The sequence below is a fragment of the Pelophylax lessonae genome, assembly GCF_965119305.1.
Source record: "Pelophylax lessonae genome assembly, chromosome: 9".
NCBI classification, from domain to species: domain Eukaryota; kingdom Metazoa; phylum Chordata; class Amphibia; order Anura; family Ranidae; genus Pelophylax; species Pelophylax lessonae.
Window position 1 is genome coordinate 36,655,523 of NC_138776.1, and position 23,856 is coordinate 36,679,378.

General features: G+C 46.2%; 1 protein-coding gene across 1 annotated transcript in view; it reads right to left on the reverse strand.

Moving 5' to 3' along the window:
• Positions 1–17,041, reverse strand: part of ZYX (zyxin) — a 42,166-nt gene extending 25,125 nt beyond the window's left edge. Inside the window, exons 1-3 of the mRNA XM_082266712.1 lie at positions 16,893–17,041; positions 16,017–16,280; positions 407–621 (exon numbers count right to left, since the gene is read on the reverse strand). Of these exons, the coding sequence (XP_082122838.1) occupies positions 407–621; positions 16,017–16,280; positions 16,893–16,992 (579 nt within the window). The 5' untranslated portion in view covers positions 16,993–17,041. The remainder of the gene's footprint in view (positions 1–406; positions 622–16,016; positions 16,281–16,892) is intronic.
• Positions 17,042–23,856: the final 6,815 nt, after the last annotated feature.

The following is a 23,856-nucleotide window of genomic DNA, read 5'->3' on the forward strand; positions in this document are numbered from 1 at the left end:
AGATCAGTAGAGCCCTCAAAATGCATTGTCTGTAGTTTGTACCCTCATGACAATAAAAAATTGAGCTGGACTGTCAACCATAAGTCTACTGCTCCCTTCATGTTACCAAACTTACTATTGTCATTCTGGGGCCTCCACTTCTGATCCATTGAATCTTAGAAAGCAGCCTTTTAACTAAAGAACATAAATAGATCTACCAAAATCCTGAACCAATGTATCTTCAAATAAAAATAATTTATTAGTTAGTCAACAAAACGTGAACTTTGGTAGCAAAGCGGTGCTATCAAAAAATGGTACTGCTTGGTTTTTAGAAACAAAAAAAGGGTAGAGGACATTGTTCCGAAAATATTGCATTGGGCACCAGGCCATGAAAATATTCAATAAATCCTTTTTTGGTCTCTCTTACCTGGATATCACTCGCTTCCTCCAGCGGAGGCGGTGATGGGAAGGATTCCTCCACAGGGGGTGGGAAGGGTTCGGCAAACTCAGGAGGCGGAGGAGGGGGGAAACTAGACGTAGGGGAGCCAAGAACATCGTCACTGAAGGAAGGTGGAGGAGGTGGAAAAGACACGGGGCTCAAGATGGAGTCATCGCTGGGAGGGGGAGGCGGCAGGACAAAGTCTACAGGAAAGAGATCAACTAATGAGAAAAAAAAAAAAAAAGACTTCTATGAGGAATGGCGTACTCTTAACATGTTCAAATGAATTCACATCAATTAAAGTGACTATTACTTTAATAAAAATGCTAGACATGCACAACCGCCACAATAGTATAATATACAGTATAAGCTTAGCCACTGGGGTCTAGTGAGGTAAATGGCAATGATCCACTTTTAACATGTCCAGATAATTCAACCGCTTTATGCTCACCTAGTCACAAGTCATAAGTGTTCCTACCCACCTTATAAAGAAGCAGCTTCAGACTGGAGACCTGGGGCACTAGACTCGAGACCTAGGGCACTAGACTCGAGACCTGGGGCACTAGACTCGAGACCTGGGGCACTAGACTCGAGACCTGGGGGCACGAGACTGGAGACCTGGGGGCACGAGACTGGAGACCTGGGGGCACGAGACTGGAGACCTGGGGGCATGAGACTGGAGACCTGGGGCAACTGACCCACGTGCCAGGGTCTAGCAACTAGAGATTATTCTCCCTCTCTACAAGACTCTGGTCCGGCCGCATCTGGAGTATGCTGTCCAGTTCTGGGCACCGGTCCTCAGGAAGGATGTGCTGAAACTGGAAAGAGTCCAGAGAAGGGCAACAAAAATAATTAGGGGAATGGAGGACATCAGCTATGAGGAAAGACTACAAGCACTGAACCTATTCTCTCTGGAGAAGAGACGATTGAGGGGGGATATGATATCAATGTACAAATACTGTACTGGTGACCCCAGCATAAGGAACAAACTATTCAGAGAAAGGGAATACAATAAGACATGTGGCCACTCACTAAAACTAGAGGAAAGGCGGTTTAACCTTAAAATACGTAGGGGGTTCTTCACTGTCAGAGCAGTAGGGACGTGGAATTCTCTTCCACAAGCAGTGGTATCAGCAGGGAGCATCGATAGTTTCAAAAAAACTATTAGATGGGCACCTTAAAGACCACAACGTACAGGGGTATTCAATGTACGGTTAGCAGCAAACATACACACACATCATAGGTTGAACTGGATGGACTGATGTCTTTTTTCAACCTCACTAACTATGTAAACTATGTAACTATGTAACTCCCCTGAATGCAACTTTTGGGTATGGCAGGGCACAGGTACGCCCTAAAGCGGGCCATGTACTTGATTCCTTCATCCACACTAAACAGTGTGGATGGGAGAATCTTCATGTTGCTGGTAGGGCCACCCAGGGAACAAACTTTGGCCGATTCAGCAGGAATCACATGAAATTTAATCCACATATGGCAAGCTTAAAGTGGTAGTATCCCGCTTTTTTACACTTTTACCTACAGGTAAACCTATAATAAGGCTTACCTGTAGGTACAATTAATATCTCCTAAACCGGCACAGTTTAGGAGATATTTGCAGTGCATGCAGCCGCTCACGCGAGCGGCGCATGCGCTCTGAAGGTCCGGGGGGACCTTCAGTTTTGCTTGCCGGGAAATCACTCCCGCGCGCGTGCGCGGGAGTGACGTCATCGCGGCTCCGGCCAATCACAGCTCCGGAGCCGCCGAACCCGGAAGAGACGCTGAGGGATCATGGCAGCGCCCGCAGCGATGTCTGGGGGTCCGTGTCGGGGCTTCATTCTAAGGTAAGTAATACATAATGAGCTACTATGCGATGCATACTAGCTCATTATGCCTTTGTCTTGCAGGTTTTTTTTTTTTTTGCGTTTTTGGGTTTACAACCGCTTTAAGGAGACCATTTATAACGGAAAGTAGATATTGTTATGTATATTGCTACTTATGTGTTTGCCATTTCCAGTACAATTCAGCTCCATGCCATGGTTTCCATATCATTTGTACTTTATGAGATCTGGAAATTATGCACTTCTTTTCGTAATGTGGCAGCATCCATTGAATCCAGCAGCACACACTTGGCATATCCCCCAATTTCTACAGTGAACATTTTCCAATTTAACATTATTGTATAGAAACAAAGAATACGGATTTGCTATTTTTTCTCAAGATAGCAAATTGCACCTTCACAACTCCAGACTGAATTCTGTACATTTGCTTGCAACCAAAGACCCCGTCATCAGTAGACTTTCAAGAACCCTTGAAAATATATTTCCTAATGGAACACTTGGGAAAAAAAACATAATTGAAAACAAGATTTAAACTCCCAGGGGCTGTAACTGCACAGATAACAGGCTTATTCAGGACCCCCTGTGGCAACCAATATGGACGTGCCCTTGACCAACATTGGACAAGATAACATTTTGCAGGTATTCTCCCAACTTTTATGCATGCTGTTGTATTTGGTAGGGAGTTCATTATTCAATAACGAGATCCATCAGCAGGTGGTGGTTGGCAAACAAATCTTTATAGTTATGGACCATACATACAAGAACATCACAACGTTGGTGTCATGTCTGGAGGAACCCAAAAATGTTGACTATGGAGGAATTATTAATTGGATGATGAGGAACACAAAATGAATTAAATACGCCAACGCTGAAAATTTTGCCATGAATATCTCTCTTCTCGACACTGCGTACCAAACATGAATTTCTAGCCCAGTGTTTCTCAACCTTTTTTCAGTCAAGGCACCCCTTAAAATTATGGACAGTCTTGAGGCACCCCATTCAAAAATGTAAAAAACTATTCTAATAGTTTTACATAATCCAGCAACACCCACACGTAGGACGCCCAACGTTAGCGGTGATTTATTCTTTCAAAGTAAATACACTTTTGCACACTGGTACTGACTGGTATTCCTATGTTTCTCTTCTCCTTTAATTCTCTCAGATAATATTACCCCAGTGCTGAGAGAAGAGGGGCACAGGAAGGTCAAACAAGAATGCTGTGGAGGCAACAGACATCCTCCTTATCAACTGATGGCATCATGGGTTGTTAGGATGCCAGTGTCTAGAAAGTCGTAATGGTGCATAGGGAAAACCCGTGGCTTTGTTAGAGGGCAGGCTTCATCCACCAGCTGGTTTGTATAAAATTTTTGATCAAATGTTAGGCATTTAGCCAAGGCACCCCTGAAGAAACCTCAAGGCACCCCAGGGTGCCTGGGCACACTGGTTGAAAAAGGCTGTTCTAGCCAACCAATGGCTTCTGGACCAAAAGCCACCGACCACATGTCCATCTCTGCTCAGACATCCACTGCCAGTTCAGGATTCAGAAATCTTTGCAACAAGACAAATACACAGGTGATATGAATATACAGTATCGGAGCTATTTTACCTGCCAGTGGATTTTTTTTTCTGCCCATCCAGTTCTGAGATCAGCCACATAACATTCATGTCTGGCAGGGTGGGAGACCTGATGGCCAATTCCTCCTTTCACACCATGTTGAATGTTACCTCCATATTTAGGGTGTAATATGGAACATGGTACCATTCTGCAGCCCCCTCCCTCAAACTGCTCACATCCCTCATTTTGTATATTTTTTAAATTCAGCATGCCTGTGCATGACTCCACCTGCAGGATCTGTGAATGGAAAAACTACAAGTCCCATTTTCACTGCAGTAGAGAGACTCATGGTTTGCAATAGAACACAAGTGCAGTAGAGCAGAGGCGTAACTAGAACCTTCAGGGCCCCGGTGCAAGAAACCATGAAGGGCCCCCCCCCCCAGACCCCTGGCCGGGACTCTTCCCACTGATCCTGGGGCCTTTTACTCCCGTTGCGGGGCCCTTTACTACGGTCTCGCAGTGAGACCCTTTCACAAGTTCTGCAGTGGGTCCCCCTTCCTGCCATATTGTGGCCTCCCCACAGGGGTGGAATGTCAGGGCCCGGTCGCAAGTGTGACCCTTGTAATCCTGGAAGTTCACCCACTGGTGTCAGTAGTTTTATTTTTTGGTTATTTAATTGTATTATTTTTTTCTCATTTTATTTTATTTTTTTACAATGCGACTGACTATGACTCTGTCCATTCAGAAAAGGAAGGGAGTTGGTAAATTACATATTTACTGACCCCTTCCTGGTTCTCTATTGCGACACAACCCCTGCAGCAGCCGGCAGGAGAGGGAAGGGAGCACAGTGGGAGGGGGGGGAACACACAGGGGCACAGAGACAGCAGAACACAAGTGAACTGGATAGGAGGAGTGGCGGGGGCAGCATACAGAGGAACCAATCTCCTCTATTTTCTTCCTGCAGCTACAGGAGGAAAAAAGAGGACAGTGATTTCTCTACATGCTGCCCCTGCACCCCTCCTATCCAGGTGTACAGGGGAGCCGCACAAGCCCCCTGGAGCATGGGGCCCAGTTGCAATTGCAACCCCTGCAACCCCTGTAGTTATGCCCAGGGCTGCCGCTAGAAATCCTGGGGCCCCATACAGCCTACCTGACAGGGCCCCCCCCCCTTCCACCAAAAATATCAAAATATTATTATCACCCCCTCCCCCAATCCCTCTTCCTAGCAGAAATCCCTCCCAATCACCCCCCACAGCGCAACCCCCCAAATCCCTCCACAAATTCACAACCCCATCCCCGTACAGAGTGCAGGGATCAGGAATGCATTATGTACAGAGTGCAGGAATACGTTCAGGAGAATGCTAGATACAGAATGCAGGGTTCTGGAGTGTATTATGCATAGGGTTCAGGAGAGTGCTAGATGGGGAGTAGTGCCTTACTAAGCTGACCAAAATTTCCCATAGATGCAAATGTTAGACAGGGAGCAGTGCCATACCAAGGTGACCAAGATTTCCCATTGAGGCCAATGTTAAAAATCGGGAGTAGTGCCATACCAAGCTGTACATAGTACCGAATGTATGTAAATGCCTCTGTACTGCACCTCTTCCCAGCTGCTACAACCTCTGCAACACACACACCTCTCCTCTGCCCTTATCTTCCCCAAAGGTCCCCCATCTTCCACATGACTACCTTTCTAAAATACCTTTCTGTTGCTAGCTGCCATAGCTTCCTTCTCCTTCTTCCCTATGCACGTGTTGCTTGACACAGGGGGCGGGTCTGAGTAGCAGTCCCGCCCATTACTGACATCACAGCATGAATTTGACAGGTGCAGTCTCTCATGGTGGCTGCATAGTGCACACCCAGCTGGTTTGTTAGCCAATCCCTGGCTGTTCTAAATGTTCCCACTGCTGCAGGTCCTTCTGAGCTAGAAGGTAACATTTATCACCAGAACAAAGCCTTTGTACAGCGGGACAGTCCTGCCCAGGTTGGGAGGTATGCTGTCATCCTACTGATCTTCCTGCTGTCTGGGCCCCCCTATGTGCTGGGGCCCCATACAGGAGTACTGGCTGTACCCCCCTGACCTGATGGCGGCCCTGGTTACGCCCCTGCAGTAGAGGTCATCCTACCTATACCGGTAGTCCATGGATTACTTCATCCAGCTACATAACGGAAGGTCTGTACCTCCGTACGGCTTGAGGCTGGTGGGAAAATCTGTAGGAGCCTGTGTATTTTCCTAATCTCAGTTGCATTTGTTTCCAGACTCCAATGCAAAAATATGTATATAATGCAATTATAATGCATTCCTTATTGTTTAATCTATCAATAAGCAGATTATGCCCTTAAGCAACACTAACAGTCCCCACCTTAAGTAATACTAACACTCCCCACCCCAGTTTGTGATTAGACAGTAAGCGAAAAGCAGCACCACGATAAGCTTAACTCACCATCACTCTGCCCTCTCCTCCTATCAGCAAGCTCCTTGCACTGCAGCACAACTTACTGGTTACTTGAACTGCTTCTCTCCCCCAATCTGAGCTCTGTTGTACAAGGTCTGGAAGAGCCGATACCAGGTCAAATGTTAGTACTTTCACTGCCTGTATTTAAAAATGACTGCATTTAATGCTTTATTATTTAATTCAGAGCTACAGTTTTCTTCTAAGGAGTTCAACTTTAATACTGGAGCTTTCCAACAAGTCTTGCCACTCCGGTTTGCAAGTCTTTATTGAATTTTTAGAAGGTGCGAGCCGGCATACTCACGGGCAAAACCTCGGTGAATTCCTCAAACCCCAAAGTTCCCAAAAAGGCGTAAATACAGTGCCTTGCGAAAGTATTCGGCCCCCTTGAACTTTGTGACCTTTTGCCACATTTCAGGCTTCAAGCATAAAGACAAAGATATAAAACTGTAATTTTTTGTGAAGAATCAACAACAAGTGGGACACAATCATGAAGTGGAACGAAATTTATTGGATATTTCAAACTTTGTTAACAAATAAAAAACTGAAAAATTGGATGTGCAAAATTATTCAGCCCCCTTAAGTTAATACTTTGTAGCGCCACCTTTTGCTGCGATTACAGCTGTAAGTCGCTTGGGGTATGTCTCTATCAGTTTTGCACATCGAGAGACTGAAATTTTTGCCCATTCCTCCTTGCAAAACAGCCCAAGCTCAGTGAGGTTGGATGGAGAGCGTTTGTGAACAGCAGTTTTCAGTTCTTTCCACAGATTCTCGATTGGATTCAGGTCTGGACTTTGACTTGGCCATTCTAACACCTGGATATGTTTATTTGTGAACCATTCCATTGTAGATTTTGCTTTATGTTTTGGATCATTGTCTTGTTGGAAGACAAATCTCCGTCCCAGTCTCAGGTCTTTTGCAGACTCAATCAGGTTTTTATCCAGAATGGTCCTGTATTTGGCTCCATCCATCTTCCCATCAATTTTAACCATCTTCCCTGTCCCTGCTGAAGAAAAGCAGGCCCAAACCATGATGCTGCCACCACCATGTTTGACAGTGGGGATGGTGTGTTCAGGGTGATGAGCTGTGTTGCTTTTACGCCAAACATAACGTTTTGCATTGTTGCCAAAACGTTTGATTTTGGTTTCATCTGACCAGAGCACCTTCTTCCACATGTTTGGTGTCTCCCAGGTGGCTTGTGGCAAACTTTAAACGACACTTTTTATGGATATCTTTAAGAAATGACTTTCTTCTTGCCACTCTTCCATAAAGGCCAGATTTGTGCAGTATACGACTGATTGTTGTCCTATGGACAGAGTCTCCCACCTCAGCTGTAGATCTCTGCAGTTCATCCAGAGTGATCATGGGCCTCTTGGCTGCATCTCTGATCAGTCTTCTCCTTGTATGAGCTGAAAGTTTAGAGGGACGGCCAGATCTTCGTAGATTTGCAGTGGATTGATACTCCTTCCATTTCAATATTATCGCTTGCACAGTGCTGCTTGGGATGTTTAAAGCTTGGGAAATCTTTTTGTATCCAAATCCGGCTTTAAACTTCTCCACAACAGTATCTCAGACCTGCCTGGTGTGTTCCTTGTTCTTCATGATGCTTTCTGCGCTTTAAAAACGTACCTCTGAGACTATCACAGTGCAGGTGCATTTATACGGAGACTTGATTACACACAGGTGGATTCCATTTATCATCATTGTCATTTAGGTCAACATTGGATCATTCAGAGATCCTCACTGAACTTCTGGAGAGAGTTTGCTGCACTGAAAGTAAAGGGGCTGAATAATTTTGCATGCCCAATTTTTCAGTTTTTTATTTGTTAACAAAGTTTGAAATATCCAATAAATTTCGTTCCACTTCATGACTGTGTCCCACTTGTTGTTGATTCTTCACAAAAAATTAAAGTTTTATATCTTTATGTTTGAAGCCTGAAATGTGGCAAAAGGTTGCAAAGTTCAAGGGGGCCGAATACTTACGCAAGGCACTGTAACCTGAAAATGTATATACAGTTCCCGTCGTTTGCAAAGATTTCGAAGCTGTGCTGGAACACAACAAATTGTGCCAATTTTAAAATATAATTTTTGTGAATTTGTCATACTTTGACAATTGTTATTTAATAGAATGAGGACTAAACCATTCACCAAACAAAGGCGCGCTGAATTCTAGTTGACGTTACAGAAGCACGCAATTTCTAAATGTGACTGCAGTTACTGGAAGATCTCTGGTATTGGAGTCACTGGTGTTTCCGGTTTAATGGCCCTTTTAATTTTCTCCTTAGCTTTCTCCGGGAGACAATGAATCTTAATTATCCGGCTGCATGGCTCCCCGATCCCCTGATTACAATATTACCGTCATAATACGGTGAGCGCGGCTGAGCCGCAGTTTACATGAACAGCCGGATGTCATGCAAACAAAATAACTTCATTCAGCATGGGGCCGCTGCAATTCCCGTCTAACATTACATTATGGGGTAAAAACTGACTTCATTAATTGGCAACAAGTGATTACATGTCTTTTAACCCCTTGCTGCCCACGTAACGCGTATGTGCGGTGGCAAAGAGTGTGGTGGGCCTTAATGTCTGCACTCCGCATATATAAATCAATGTTCAGCCAATGTTTCCATGTTAAGAGCGCAGCCACTGCTCGCTCCAAGCACAGCACCTGAGCTGTCAAGTAATGATCGAGAGTTGGCATGACCAGCGTGACAGCCAATTAAAGTGGTCAGGTGATCAAGCAGACCTTCCCACTCTCAAGCAAAACAGTCCAGTTAAAGCAACTCCAGGGCTGCACAAGGGGTTAAATGAATTAATGTGCCTTTTCGGTAAGTACACATTTTGAGTAAAGTGAGACAACACAGTGGCTACTAATTCTGTCTTGCTGGAATCAAGTCCTCGGTTCAAGTCCTGGTTAGACATGATTTGCATGGAGTTTGCAAGTTCTCCCAGTGCTTGCATGGATTTCCTCTGGTACCCCAGTTTAATTCCACAGCCCAAAGACAAGCTATTAACTCAATTGATTCCTGTGCAAGATCTGTACAAACTGATTATACAGATCTTCCTTCAATTACATAGTTTTATTAAATTTGCAGGCGATTATAAAACCATATTGTATAGCGTATGTCCAGTTTTAGATTGTAAGCTTCTTGGGGGTAGGGACTGATGTGTACAATATGTAAAGTGTTGTGCACCATTTGAAAGATTTTCTTCACTTCCTATATCAGAAACAGGAGAACCCAACCTGACCCATGCACCAATGGCACAACCCAATCTCTCTATACCAATGGTACAACCCAACCAATACACCAGTGGGCTAGCCCAACCAATACACCAGTGGGCTAGCCCAACCAATACACCAGTGGGCTAGCCCAACCAATACACCAGTGGGCTAGCAAAACCAATACACCAGTGGGCTAGCAAAACCAATACACCAGTGGGCTAGTAAAACCAATACACCAGTGGGCTAACCCAACCAATACACCAGTGGGCTAACCCAACCAATACACCAGTGGGATAGTCCAACCAATACACCAGTGGGCTAGCTCAACCAATACACCAGTGGGCTAGCAAAACCAATACACCAGTGGGCTAGCAAAACCAATACACCAGTGGGCTAGCAAAACCAATACACCAGTGGGCTAGCCCAACCAATACACCAGTGGGCTAGCAAAACCAATACACCAGTGGGCTAGCAAAACCAATACACCAGTGGGCTAGCAAAACCAATACACCAGTGGGCTAGCAAAACCAATACACCAGTGGGCTAGCAAAACCAATACACCAGTGGGCTAACCCAACCAATACACCAGTGGGCTAACCCAACCAATACACCAGTGGGATAGTCCAACCAATACACCAGTGGGATAGTCCAACCAATACACCAGTGGGCTAGCTCAACCAATACACCAGTGGGCTAGCAAAACCAGTACACCAGTGGGCTAGCCCAACCAATACACCAGTGGGCTAGCAAAACCAATACACCAGTGGGCTAGCAAAACCAATACACCAGTGGGCTAACCCAACCAATACACCAGTGGGCTAACCCAACCAATACACCAGTGGGCTAGCCCAACCAATACACCAGTGGGCTAGCTCAACCAATACACCAGTGGGCTAGCAAAACCAATACACCAGTGGGCTAGCAAAACCAATACACCAGTGGGCTAGCAAAACCAATACACCAGTGGGCTAGCAAAACCAATACACCAGTGGGCTAGCCCAACCAATACACCAGTGGGCTAGCAAAACCAATACACCAGTGGGCTAGCAAAACCAATACACCAGTGGGCTAGCAAAACCAATACACCAGTGGGCTAACCCAACCAATACACCAGTGGGATAGTCCAACCAATACACCAGTGGGCTAACTCAACCAATACACCAGTGGGCTAGCCCAACCAATACACCAGTGGGCTAGCCCAACCAATACACCAGTGGGCTAACCCAACCAATACAGTGGAGTAACCCAGTCTCTAACAATGGGATGCCGGAGGCTTCCAGCACCTGTTTACACCTCCTGTTTCTCCATCGAGCCAAGTTTGTCCACTGTGGTCACACACCAACTCAATGGCTACAAGTGCCCATCCCCTTACTGTTATGACAAGAATTTCTTCAACAAACTCGAGACATTCCAGGAAATTGGACCCCTCCCAAACCAAACAGGTGTCAGGCACAGCAAACCAATATAGAATCTGAGTGTTCACAGCCACAAAGAAAACAGGTGACATTTCAAGGGAGAAGAACACCTGTGTCATATTCCTCCGATGGGAGCTGTTGGCCTGGATAAATAAACATTCAGGCTGAGAACACCAGAACTAGTATGGAGGTCTGAGATCTGCAGCTTCTAAAACAGATCTTCTGTCTAAACAAATCACCAATCAGCCCTCAGGAGATTGGAAGTGAACCCTCACCCTAACATTCAAGGAGGCTTTGTCAATTCCCATTCTGCAAATGCTGGTTGCCTGGCTGTCATGTTGATCCTGTTGAATCAAGTCTTTTGTGTTACTGACCTGGAGTGAGTAAGCAGATAAGGATTGCTGACCTTTATCTAATCTGCATACTGGTTACAAGCTATGGATTATGTAAGCCAGCAAGTCATGGGACTGTCAGGTACTTGTATCTTCAGGGGGGAGTTCAACAATGGGCTAGGCTAGGCTTATGGGAAACGTGGAAGGATTAGAGCACTGTGGCTACAACAAAGTACAGCCACCCCCTTACCACAGGAAACATGACAGCCGCCCGCACCACCCCAACACAAACTACAGCCGCCCGCACCACCCCAACACAAACTACAGCCGCCCGCACCACCACAACACAAACGACAGCCGCCCGCACCACCACAACACAAACTACAGCCGCCCGCACCACCACAACACAAACTACAGCCGCCCGCACCACCACAACACAAACTACAGCCGCCCGCACCACCACAACACAAACTACAGCCGCCCGCACCACCACAACACAAACTACAGCCGCCCCACCACCACAACACAAACTACAGCCACCCGCACCACCACAACACAAACTACAGCCCCCGCACCACCACAACACAAACTACAGCCGCCCCCACCACCCCAACACAAACTACAGCCGCCCGCACCACCACAACACAAACTACAGCCGCCCGCACCACCACAACACAAACTACAGCCGCCCGCACCACCCCAACACAAACTACAGCCGCCCCCACCACCCCAACACAAACTACAGCCGCCCGCACCACCACAACACAAACGACAGCCGCCCGCACCACCACAACACAAACGACAGCAGCCCCCACCACCCCAACACAAACTACAGCCGCCCGCACCACCACAACACAAACTACAGCCGCCCGCACCACCACAACACAAACTACAGCCGCCCGCACCACCACAACACAAACTACAGCCGCCCCACCACCACAACACAAACTACAGCCACCCGCACCACCACAACACAAACTACAGCCCCCGCACCACCACAACACAAACTACAGCCGCCCGCACCACCACAACACAAACTACAGCCTCCCCCACCACCACAACAAAAACTACAGCCGCCCCCACCACCCCAAAACAAACTACAGCCGCCCCCACCACCACAACACAAACTACAGCCGCCCCCACCACCACAACACAAACGACAGCCGCCCCACCACCACAACACAAACGACAGCCGCCCCCACCACCCCAACACAAACTACAGCCGCCCGCACCACCACAACACAAACTACAGCCGCCCCCACCACCACAACACAAACTACAGCCGCCCCACCACCACAACACAAACTACAGCCGCCCCACCACCACAACACAAACTACAGCCGCCCCCACCACCACAACACAAACTACAGCCGCCCCCACCACCACAACACAAACTACAGCCGCCCCCACCACCACAACACAAACTACAGCCGCCCGCACCACCACAACACAAACTACAGCCGCCCCCACCACCACAACACAAACTACAGCCGCCCCCACCACCACAACACAAACTACAGCCGCCCGCACCACCACAACACAAACTACAGCCGCCCCACCACCACAACACAAACTACAGCCGCCCGCACCACCACAACACAAACTACAGCCGCCCCCACCACCACAACACAAACTACAGCCGCCCGCACCACCACAACACAAATGACAGCCGCCCCCACCACCACAACACAAACTACAGCCGCCCGCACCACCACAACACAAACTACAGCTGCCCGCACCACCACAACACAAACTACAGCCGCCCGCACCACCACAACACAAACTACAGCTGCCCCCACCATCCCAAAAACGACAGCCGCCCCCAACACCACAACACAAACGACAGCCGCCCCCACCACCACAACACAAACTACAGCCGCCCCCACCACCACAACACAAACTACAGCTGCCCCCACCACCACAACACAAACTACAGCTGCCCCCACCACCACAACACAAACTACAGCTGCCCCCACCATCCCAACACAAACTACATCTGTCCCCATCATCCCAAAAACGACAGCCGCCCCCAACACCACAACACAAACTACAGCCACCCCCACCACCACAACAAAAACTACAGCCGCCCCCACCACCACAAAAATGACAGCCGCCCCCACCACCACAACAAAAACAACAGCCGCCCCCACCACCACAACAAAAACGTACAGCCGCCCAAGGGGAAAAAAACGTACAGCCCCCCTAGGGAAAAAACAACGTACAGTCGCTCCAGGGAAAAAAAAAAAACATACAGCCGCCCAAGGGAAAAAAAACGTACAGCCGCCCCAGGAAAAAAAAAAAAAAAACGTACAGCCGCCCCAGGAAAAAAAAAAAACGTACAGCCGCCCCAGGAAAAAAAAAAAAAAAAAAAAAAAAAAAAAAAAAAAAAAACGTACAGCCGCCCCAGGAAAAAAAAAAAAAAAAAACGTACAGCCGCCCAGGAAAAAAAAAAAAAAAAAAAAAAACTTACAGCCGCCCCAGGAAAAAAAAAAACTTACAGCCGCCCCAGGAAAAAAAAAAAAAAAAAACGTACAGCCGCCCCAGGAAAAAAAAACGTACAGCCGCCCCAGGAAAAAAAAACGTACAGCCACCCCGGCAAGAAGTTAAACATCAATATCACTGACGCGTTCTGACCTAAATTCTGGCCTTTTGCATCGGTGGCATTATTTGTAAACCAATCCTGTGCACAGTCAGAGATTGCCGTCATTCCCCAGCATCATATCCTTCACCTCTTTCCCTCTCTCACCGCTCAATTCAGCCATGAGAGGGAGGAAACAGCCCTGAGAATGCTTAAATCTGATCCCCTGGCCTTCCCTCCAGCCTTGCACAGTTGTACCGGATCCTCCCCTGGACAGAAATGGCTCACTCTGATTTCACTGCACACTGTGAGCATCTCACCATGTGCATTAGAAGCTGCAGCAAGTCAGATAGAGCCCCGCCTCCTTTACTGGCTGGAGGACGTTCAGCATCATTTAGCCTTTTCTTCTCCAGCTTGACTATCCCTGGCCCGCCCCCTTCATTCATTGGATTTCAAACATGGAGATTCACCTTCACATGTGGGCATTCCCTAGGATGGTCTGTATGCAAATACAGCCTGCCTGGGAACGCCCACTCCTCCACACTGACATCCCCATCAAGGTATTTTGATATTTGCATAACTCCTCCCAAGAGCCAGCCCACTGCTTGCATCAGGACTGAGGACACCTGAGGGGAGTACTGAGGCAGGCAGGGTGCTGTGATGTTTTATGTACAGCACCCACTGACCCCTCCCAACGGCCACAATCTGCCTGCATTACATGGAGAAGCACAGAGACCCAGTGTTGAGGTCATTGGTTCTTAAATAGGTTTTGCATGTAAACCCTTCCATCTTTATGTAACTGATTAATAAATACCAGCGCTGAGGTCTGGCAGATTGTACACATCAAAAACTTCCAGCTGTATCCGATGCTTGTGCCATTATCCACCAGCCCCTATGTCACTACTGTGTCCTGCAGGGGGAGACAGGGAGCCAACACTCCTGGAAAGGCGTCTGATTTCTTAGTGGCCGTAGCTCTTCAAGAGGGCACTGGTCCAAAGTCCCACAGGAGGGATAAGTATCTTCCAATACTGATGCTTAAAAAAAGTGTCAGTTGCCTTTTTACTAATAAAAAAGTGGCAGTTGCACATTTTACAATTTAAAAAAGTGGCAGTTGCCCGTTTTTCAATAAAAAAAGTGTCAGTTGCCCGTTTTTCAATTTAAAAAAGTGGAAGTTGCCCGTTTTTCAATTTAAAAAGTGGCAGTTGCCCGTTTTTCAATTTAAAAAGTGGCAGTTGCCCGTTTTACAATTTAAAAAGGTGGCAATTGCCCGTTTTGCTAATAAAAAGGTGGCAGTTGCCCGTTTTGCTAATAAAAAGGTGGCAGTTGCCCGTTTTGCTAATAAAGGTGGCAGTTGCCCGTTTTGCTAATAAAAAGGTGGCAGTTGCCCGTTTTGCTAATAAAAAGGTGGCAGTTGCCCGTTTTGCTAATAAAAAGGTGGCAGTTGCCAGTTTTGCTAATAAAAGTGGCAGTTGCCCATTTTTTAATAAAAAAGTGGCAGTTGCCCGTTTTTCAATAAAAAAGTGGCAGTTGCCCGTTTTTCAATAAAAAAAATGGCAGTTGCCCGTTTTTCAATAAAAAAAAGTGGCAGTTGCCCGTTTTTCAATAGAAAAAGTGTCAGTTGCCCGTTTTTCAATAAAAAAGTGGCAGTTGCCCATTTTTCAATAAAAAAAGTGGCAGTTGCTTTAACACCTTGACATACACCATGCGCTGTGAATTGTTTTTCTGTAGCTGGTTGATAGTCGTCCAGCAGATAATATGTTGCCTCCTGTCCATCAGATGCAGTTGCAGCACGGTTGCATTTACCCAAATAGTGGTACCACCGGCCGTATAAAATGTTGTCGTGCCATAATGCAACCGTGGCAACCTTTACATACACTTCCACCACTAACGTTAGGTTGCTGGTGAGTGATAAAAAAAAAAACGCAGATCAACCGTCTGTTCTTTCTGCCCCCCCCCCCTGCCTCCTGTGTAAACGATGCCTGATGACTCTGACCTCACACTAAGCAGCTCCTTCTAAGTCGTGCCGCTGATTACGCCAAGGGTTAACGCAGCCCCAACCACAACACGTCATACCCATTCCAGAAAACACGCAATCTGAAAATCAGCTTCCTACGCATTCCTCCGGGAAAACATGCTCAGTAAACAGATACAATGTCACAAACAATCTTCTCCCTCCGAACACCACCAACAGATGTTTCCCTCACCTTCCTGCTCTCCACTAGATGGCGCCGCGGGCGGGAACTCTCCAACTTTTCCTAGGAAAGCCTTGATGCCGGGGCCTTCCAGGGACCCCGCCGAGGCGTTCTTGGGCTCTGCTTCTTCCGGGGCCTTGAAGGGGTTCACCTTGGGCTTGGGGGGCACCACGGGGGCAAACTTCTTGGGCTGGTTGTAGAAGGAGGGAGTGGAGATGTTGATGGTGAAGGAGGAGGTCATACGGGTGGCAGGAGCTGCTGGGTCCATCGTGATGTCTATTGTAAAAAAAAAGAAAAAAAGGGCAAAGATGTTAAACACAATATTGCAACCAGACTAAAAGATCCTACGTGGGGAGGGGGGGCGGATTTAAAAAAGCAGCAACGTTCGGGATCCCAATGAACATAATTCAGGATGCTGTAACCCCAGGAGTACCGGAGACAATGGCCAGCTTGGCGCGGGCCTCCTCTTTGCAACACGATCCAGGCGCTGCAACACGTATGGGGGTTAAATACGTATAAATGGGGGGGGGGGGGGATTTAAAAAAGCAGCAACGTTCAGGATCCCAATGGACATTATTCAGGATGCTGTAACCCCAGGAGTACCGGAGACAATGGCCAGCTTGGCGCGGGCCTCCTCTTTGCAACACGATCCTGGCGCTGCAAAACGTATGGGGGTTAAATACGTATAAATGGGGGGGGGGGGGGATTTAAAAAAGCAGCAACGTTCAGGATCCCAATGGACATAATTCAGGATGCTGTAACCCCAGGAGTACCGGAGACAATGGCCAGCTTGGCGCGGGCCTCCTCTTTGCAACACGATCCGGGCGCTGCAACACGCATGGGGGTTAAATACGTATAAATGGCGATTAAGTGTAATCTAACTCTCACTGTGATCAAATCCTGCAGAAGAGATCCCCGCTAGCTCAAGGTTGAACGCCTTTCCTCCCCTCTCGTCTCTCTGGCTGCGTCTGTCTCGCTCTGTTTCCATGGCAATATTCCCGGGGGTTCCAGCACAGCTCAGCACTTTATTCCAGGCCTTCTCCTATGGAGGCCGTCCAAAGCGGAGGATTGTGGTCCCGGATCGCAGGCAACGCTCCAGCGCCTAACCCTAATACATGCCAATAATGTAGCATGGCTGCCTAAATTAATAGAACGTCGGGGGGGGGGGGGGTTACATCTTATTTATAAAGAAACATACACCGCGGTGTTGTACAACACAGTACAGAAGCCCCAACCGCTTATTATCTATTCCATCACAGCTGCACCTCATTAAAATTCCATCATGGAATATTTACTTAAAGGAGATGTAAACCTGAACAGAGTGACATTTATTTGCTAAACAACTTTGTATCATAAACAATTGCCTTTATTAACCACTTGAAGACCAGATTTTTCCTGGCACTTTTTGTTTACAAGTTTAAAACAGTATTTTTTTGCTAGAAAATTACTTAGAACCCCCCCAAACAATTTTTTTTTTTTTTTTTTTTTAAGCAGAGACCCCAGGGAATAAAATGGCAATTGTAATTTTTCACGTCACACGGTATTTGCGCAGCAGTTTTTCAAACTTTTTTTTAAAAATGATGTTATGCCAAGTTACTGGGATACCCAACATGTCACGCTTTTAAAATTGCGCATGCTTAGGACCCCCAAACATTATTATTTATTTTTTTTTTTTTAAATTCCCTAGGGCGGCACAGTGGTGTAGTGGTTAGCACTTTCACCTCGCAGCAAGAGGGTCGCTGGTTCGAATCCCAACCACGACACTACCTGCCTGGAGTTTGCATGTTCTCCCTGTGCCTGCGTGGGTTTCCTCCGGTTTCCTCCCACATTCCAAAGAAATGCTGGTAGGTTAATTGGATCCTGTATAAAATTGGCCCTACTTTGTATGTATGAATGTGAGTTAGGGACCTTAGATTGTAAGCTCCTTGAGGGCAGGGACTGATGTGAATGTGCAATGTATATGTAAAGTGCTGCGTAAATTGACAGCGCTATATAAGTACCTGAAATAATAATAATAAAAATAAATCTTTCCCGTAGTTAGTAAACACAATAACTTTTGCGCAAACCTATCAAAATACGCTTATTGCGATTTATTTTTACCAAACATATGTAGAATGTATGTGAAAAATATTGTTTTTTTTTTTCAAAATTGTCGCCCTTTTTTTGTTTACAGCACAAAAAATAAGAATCGAACAGGTGATCAAATACCACCAAAAGAAAGCTCTGTTTGTGGGGAAAAAAGGACGTCAATTTCGTTTGGGTACAGCGTCGCAAGACCGCGCAATTGTCCATTAAAGTCACGCAGTGCTGAATCGCAAAATAGGACCTGGTCATTGAGCAGCCAAATCCTCCGGTCTTAAAGTGGTTAAAATTGCGCATGCTTAGAACCCCCAAACATTCATTTTTTTTTTTTTTTTATTTCCTAGGGTAGAGACCCTAGGGAATAAAATGGCAATCGTAATTTTTCACATCACAAGGTATTTGTGCAGCAGTTGGAAAGTATATAAAAAAAAAAAAAAAAACTTTTTTTTTAATTAAAGATGGTGGTATGCAAAGTAGCTGGATACCTAACATGTCACGCTTTAAAATTGCGCATGCTTAGAACCCCCAAACATTATTTTTTTTAATTTATTCCTTATGGTGGAGACCTAATCGCAATTTTTCATGTCACTGAAATTTTTCATGTTTCAATGTTTCATGGTATTTGCGCAGTTGTTTTTTAATTTTTTTGGAAACTTTTTTTTTTTTTTAAACACATTTAACCCTTTGATCGCTCATGGTGTTAACCCCTTCCCTGCCAGTGTCATTAGTACAGTAACAGTGCATATTTTTAGCCCCGATCTCTGTAGTATGTTACCGGTCCACCGGTCCACTCAAAAGTGTCAAAAATGTCAGTTAGGGGTCCGATTTGTCAGCAGTCCCGCTAAAAATTGCTGATCGCCGCCATTACTAGTAAAAAAAAATAAATAGAAATTACATAAATATTTCTCCTAGTTTTTAGATGCGCTAACTTTTGTGAAAACCAATTAATATACGCTTATTGGGATTTTTTTTTTTTCTTTGGGAATGTTTTATGGCAGAAAGTAAAAAATATTGTTTTTTTTGGGGGGTTCTTTTTCAGAATTGTCGCTTTGTTTTTGTTTATAGCGCAAAAATCATGGGAAATGTAGTTCCAAAACATCTGGGGTGCCAAAGTTCGCCATTACTGCCATAGTGTCTAGGAGCCTTAAAGTCTCGGTTCGCACTGGAGCGGTCGCGGTCGGGATAGCAGAAGGGTCCTGTGTGTCTCCTGGTCCGTTTCAGGTGCGAATTCAGCCATAAATTCTGACTTGATTTGTACCTGAAACGGTGAACAGAAACGCACCGGTCCCCTGCTGTGAGCCACAACATGTGCGAGCCCATTCTAAAATCAGTATTTTTTGCTAAAAAATTACTTCGAACCCTCGAAACATTATACATTTTTATTTTTAGCAGAGACCGTAGGAAAAAAATTAAAAAAATAGAGATCACTGCATTTTTTTTATGTCACACAGTTTTTGCGCAGAGGTTCTGCAAATGCAATTTTTTTTGTGAAGAGCCGATAGCCGACAGCAAAAGAGCAGAAGACCAGAGAGGAGAAGAAAAGAAGAGAGGACAGCAGAAGAGGGGACAGCAAAAGAGCAGCAGACCCCGGAGAGAAGAACACAAGAAGAGGGGACAGCAAAAGAGCAGAAGACCCCGGAGAGGAGAAGACAAGAAGGGCGGACAGCAAAAGAGGAGAAGACCCCGGAGAGGAGAAGACAAGAAGAGTCGGATGAAGATTTTTAATAAACTTTCCAAAACGTCTCCTGTCGTTATTTCCATACACTGCCTTTTATGTGGTGAATGAGTAGGGGTACAGTGTACCCCATTCACATAGGGAGGGGGTCCGGGATCTGGGGGGCCCCCTTGTTAAAGGGGGTTTCCAGATTCCGATGAGCCCCCTGCCCGCAGACCCCCACAACCACCGGCCAGGGTTGTGGGGATGAGGCCCTTGTCCTCATCAACATGGGGGCAAGGTGCTTTGAGGTGGGGGGTGCAGAGCTCCCCGTGCCCCAAAGCACCAACACTCCCCCATGTTGAGGGCATGTGGCCTGGTGTGGTCCAGGGGGGGTGGGGCCTCTCGCTCGTCCCCTCCCCTTTCCTGGCCTGCATGCTCAGATAAGGGTCTGGTATGGATTTTGGGGGGGACCCCACGCCGTTTTTTTGGCATGGGGCTACCCTCAAATTCCATACCAGACCCGAAGGTCCTGGTTTGGAACCTTGGGGGGGGGACCCCATGCCGTTTTTTTTCCCATTTTGGTGTGGAGTTCCCCCTCAAGATTCCCACAGCGCAAGTCGCCCCGCAAGTCGTATCCGACTTGCGGTGTTGCGGTGCGACCTCCATTCAAATCAATAGGCTCCCATAGGGAACCATTGATTTTGAATGGAAGAAAAAAAAAACGTACAAAGTGGCTTAACGCACGTTAAGCAACGTTATAGCAACGTTATTCAGCTTTTAGCAGCGTCAGGCGTTTTTAACGCTCTAACGCTGGTCCTCAGAACGCGCAGGTCGTGGGTTCTTGTTGCAGCTTAAAAACGCCTAGGCCACTTACAGCTCAAAAACGTCTGAGTGTGCATGAGGCCATAGAATAACATGGAGGTGCGTTTTTAGGCTGCAAAAAGAAAACGCCTGACGCTGCTTACAGCGGCGTTAAAAACGCCCCGTGTGCATGGGGCCTTAATGTTATCTGTTTAGAGTTACAGAGGAAGTCTAGTGCTAGAATTATTGATCTCACTCTAACGTTCGTGTCGATACCTCAGGTGTGGTGCCAACACCGTTTACATATGTGTGCACGACTTACATATGAGGAGTTTGCCTCTGCACGTGAGCACGGAGGGATGGAGGCACTTTCAATTTTTATTTTATTTTTTTTATTTTACTTTTTTTTCCTTTTTTTTTTTTTTACACTGTCCCTTTATTTTTATCTATTTTTTTTACACTTTTATTCCCATTACATGGAATGTAAACATCCCCTGTAATAGATATAAGGATGACAGGTCCTCTTTATTGAGAAAGCTCTTATTTACCTTTATAAGTAAAAAAAAAATGTAATAAAAAAAATTTAAAAAAAAATTGATATTTTACTTTAAACATAAATAAAAAAATTGATCTTTTGCTTTAAACATAAATAAAAAAAAATGATCTTTTGCTTTAAAAAAAAAAATTGTACTTCCAGCCTGGATCGGAAGTGACGTCATGACATTGCTCTGGTCCTCCAGGGCCATAGAGGCAATAAAAGTTGACCGCACAATCAGATCATTCCTCGGGCGAACCATTCGAAATGGTAAGCCTGAGAAGCATCGGCAGGGGGGATGGGACGGTAGGGAGGCAGTTTCCTCCTGCTGCTTCGGAAAGCATTGCAGTGGCCCATGAGCTGCTCGATTGCTTTCATGGGAAAGCCAGCCGCCAGCCGCAAAAAACAGTACCGGGGGTTATGGCTGATATTTGGCTCTCCTATCTACATGCACAGCAGGGATTGGTGGCATTTCTCTAGGTGGGTTTCCTGATGGCCACCTCTGTGTTAAAGAGGTTGTAAACTCGTACAACTTTTTTTTTTTTTTTTAAACCTGAAAGACAAACACATAATGAGCTAGTATGCATCACATACTAGCTCATTATGAAATACTTACCTTAGAACGAGCCCCCGCCGTGCCGCCTGCTTATCTGTATGACGGGCGACATGTCCAGTCACCCGTCTTCCAGGATCGCGGCATCCGGCCATCTGATTGGCCGGAGCCGCGGGAGCCGACAGTCACGGCACGGGGCTCTGAAAGAATGGCACCAGCGGCCGTTTCTTCAGAGCGCATGCGCCAGTGATGTCACTGGCTGCATGTAAGGTAAATATCTCCTAAACGGTGCATGTTTAGGAGATATTTACAGTACCCATAGGTAAGCCTTATTATAGGCTTACCTATAGGTAAAAGTGTCAGAGGAGGGTTTACTTCCTCTTTAAGACTGCTTGTAGGCTTCAAGCACACAGGACATTCATTTTTTTATTTTTTTTTTACTGCCCTGGACACCTTTTTGCTCCTGGCAGGAAAAAAAAAATATATATATATATATATATATATATATATCTTTGTAATGCATAATCAGATCTCATGCATAAAAGTTGAAGCTGATCTCCACCTTTAATGTCCCTACAAAAAGTTGGGGCCAAGCTGGCCCATTAATTGTATACAAAGCTTCCTTGGTATAGCTGAGTGCTGCTCAGCCGGCTATATTGTGTTCCGAGAATGGGACGGGAAGTTCCCATCCCACTGCCGGTGGTAAAGCATAGGAGGCAATTAGTAATTTGAGAAGCAATGCCTATTTTTCTCTTGTGGAAATTACCCTTTAATGAGTGACACATATTTATAGGTGCACACCCCCACCAGAGTGCCCCTTAAAACCAAACAGTGTGCAACACTGCACAGATTAGATACACTATTTAACCTAAAGTCTGACTTCTGACCTTAAGACCGCATTCACACTAGTCCGACTTGGACCACGACTTGTCAGCCTGACAAGTCGCGGTCCGTCACGCTCCCATTGTGCGGTACAGGGGCCGTTCTAATAGGAGCGACACAAGTCGCTCCGTCTTAGAAAAAGGTTCCTGTACTACTTCGGGGCGAACTGGAGGCGACTTGCATAGACATTCATTTCATGAAGTCCGTGCAGGTCGCGCCAAAGTCGCACTGCACGCGACTTCACAGGTCGCCCCCGAAGTCGGAGCGACGTAGTGTGAACCGGCACTCACACTTATATGATCTTGTTGGACCGGGTTTTCCAAAACCACAACTATTGTTTTGGAGTTTACCCTTACACCCCCCTTACTAAACAGCCTCCACTCTTCTGGGAAGGCTTTCCACAAGATGTTTGAGTCTGCCGGTGGGAATCTGAGCCTGTTTAACCAAAAAGAACATTTTTGAGGTCAGAACTGATGTTTGGAGAGAATACCCGGCTTACAGTCGCCATTCCAATTTATCTCAAAAGGTGTTTAGGTCAGAGTTTTGTGCAGGCCGCCCAGTTCACACCAAACTGGTAAAACCAAGTTTTTATGTAGCTGACTTTGTACACAGGGGCACAGTCATGCTGGACCAGAAAAGGGACTTTAATTATTTTCACAAGGTTGGAAGGGCACAATTATCCCCACCAAAAAATTGGTGGACACCTGGCCATCACACTTTGTTCAATGTCCCATTCCAAAACCAAAAGGCATTATCATGGAGAATACACCCCTCTTCCTTATACCCTTGATGGCTATAACAGCCTCCAAGCTCCTGGGAAGGCTTTCTACATAGTTTTGTAGCATGTCTGTGGGAAATCTGTGCCCATTCAGTCCAAAGAACATTTGTGAGATCAGGTACTGATTTTGCATGAGAAGACCTGGATCATAATGGACGTTCTGGTTCATCCTAAAGATGTTTAATAGCTTTGAGGTCAGGGCTCTGTGAAGGCCACTCTAGTTCCTCGACAACAAACTGGTCAAGTCTCACCTTTATAGAGCTGGCTTTATGCACAGGGCACAGTCATGCTGGAACAGAAAAGAATCTTCACCGAACTGAGGTGCACAATTGTCTACAACAGGGTTTCATGGAACCTAGGTTGCTGGGGGTACCATGAGCAATTTCTGCCTCTCAGATAAGTTGCCACTGATGCCATTAGTCTTTTTAGGTATCTGTAAAGGTGTAATTCTTCCCAATGATAACAAGTGTAAGGAGCGTTCTTCCCACTGACTGTCACACTAATGTATCATGAGTTGTAGATCTAGTCATTATTAGCAGAGGTGTACAATGTCTTTGCATTGGT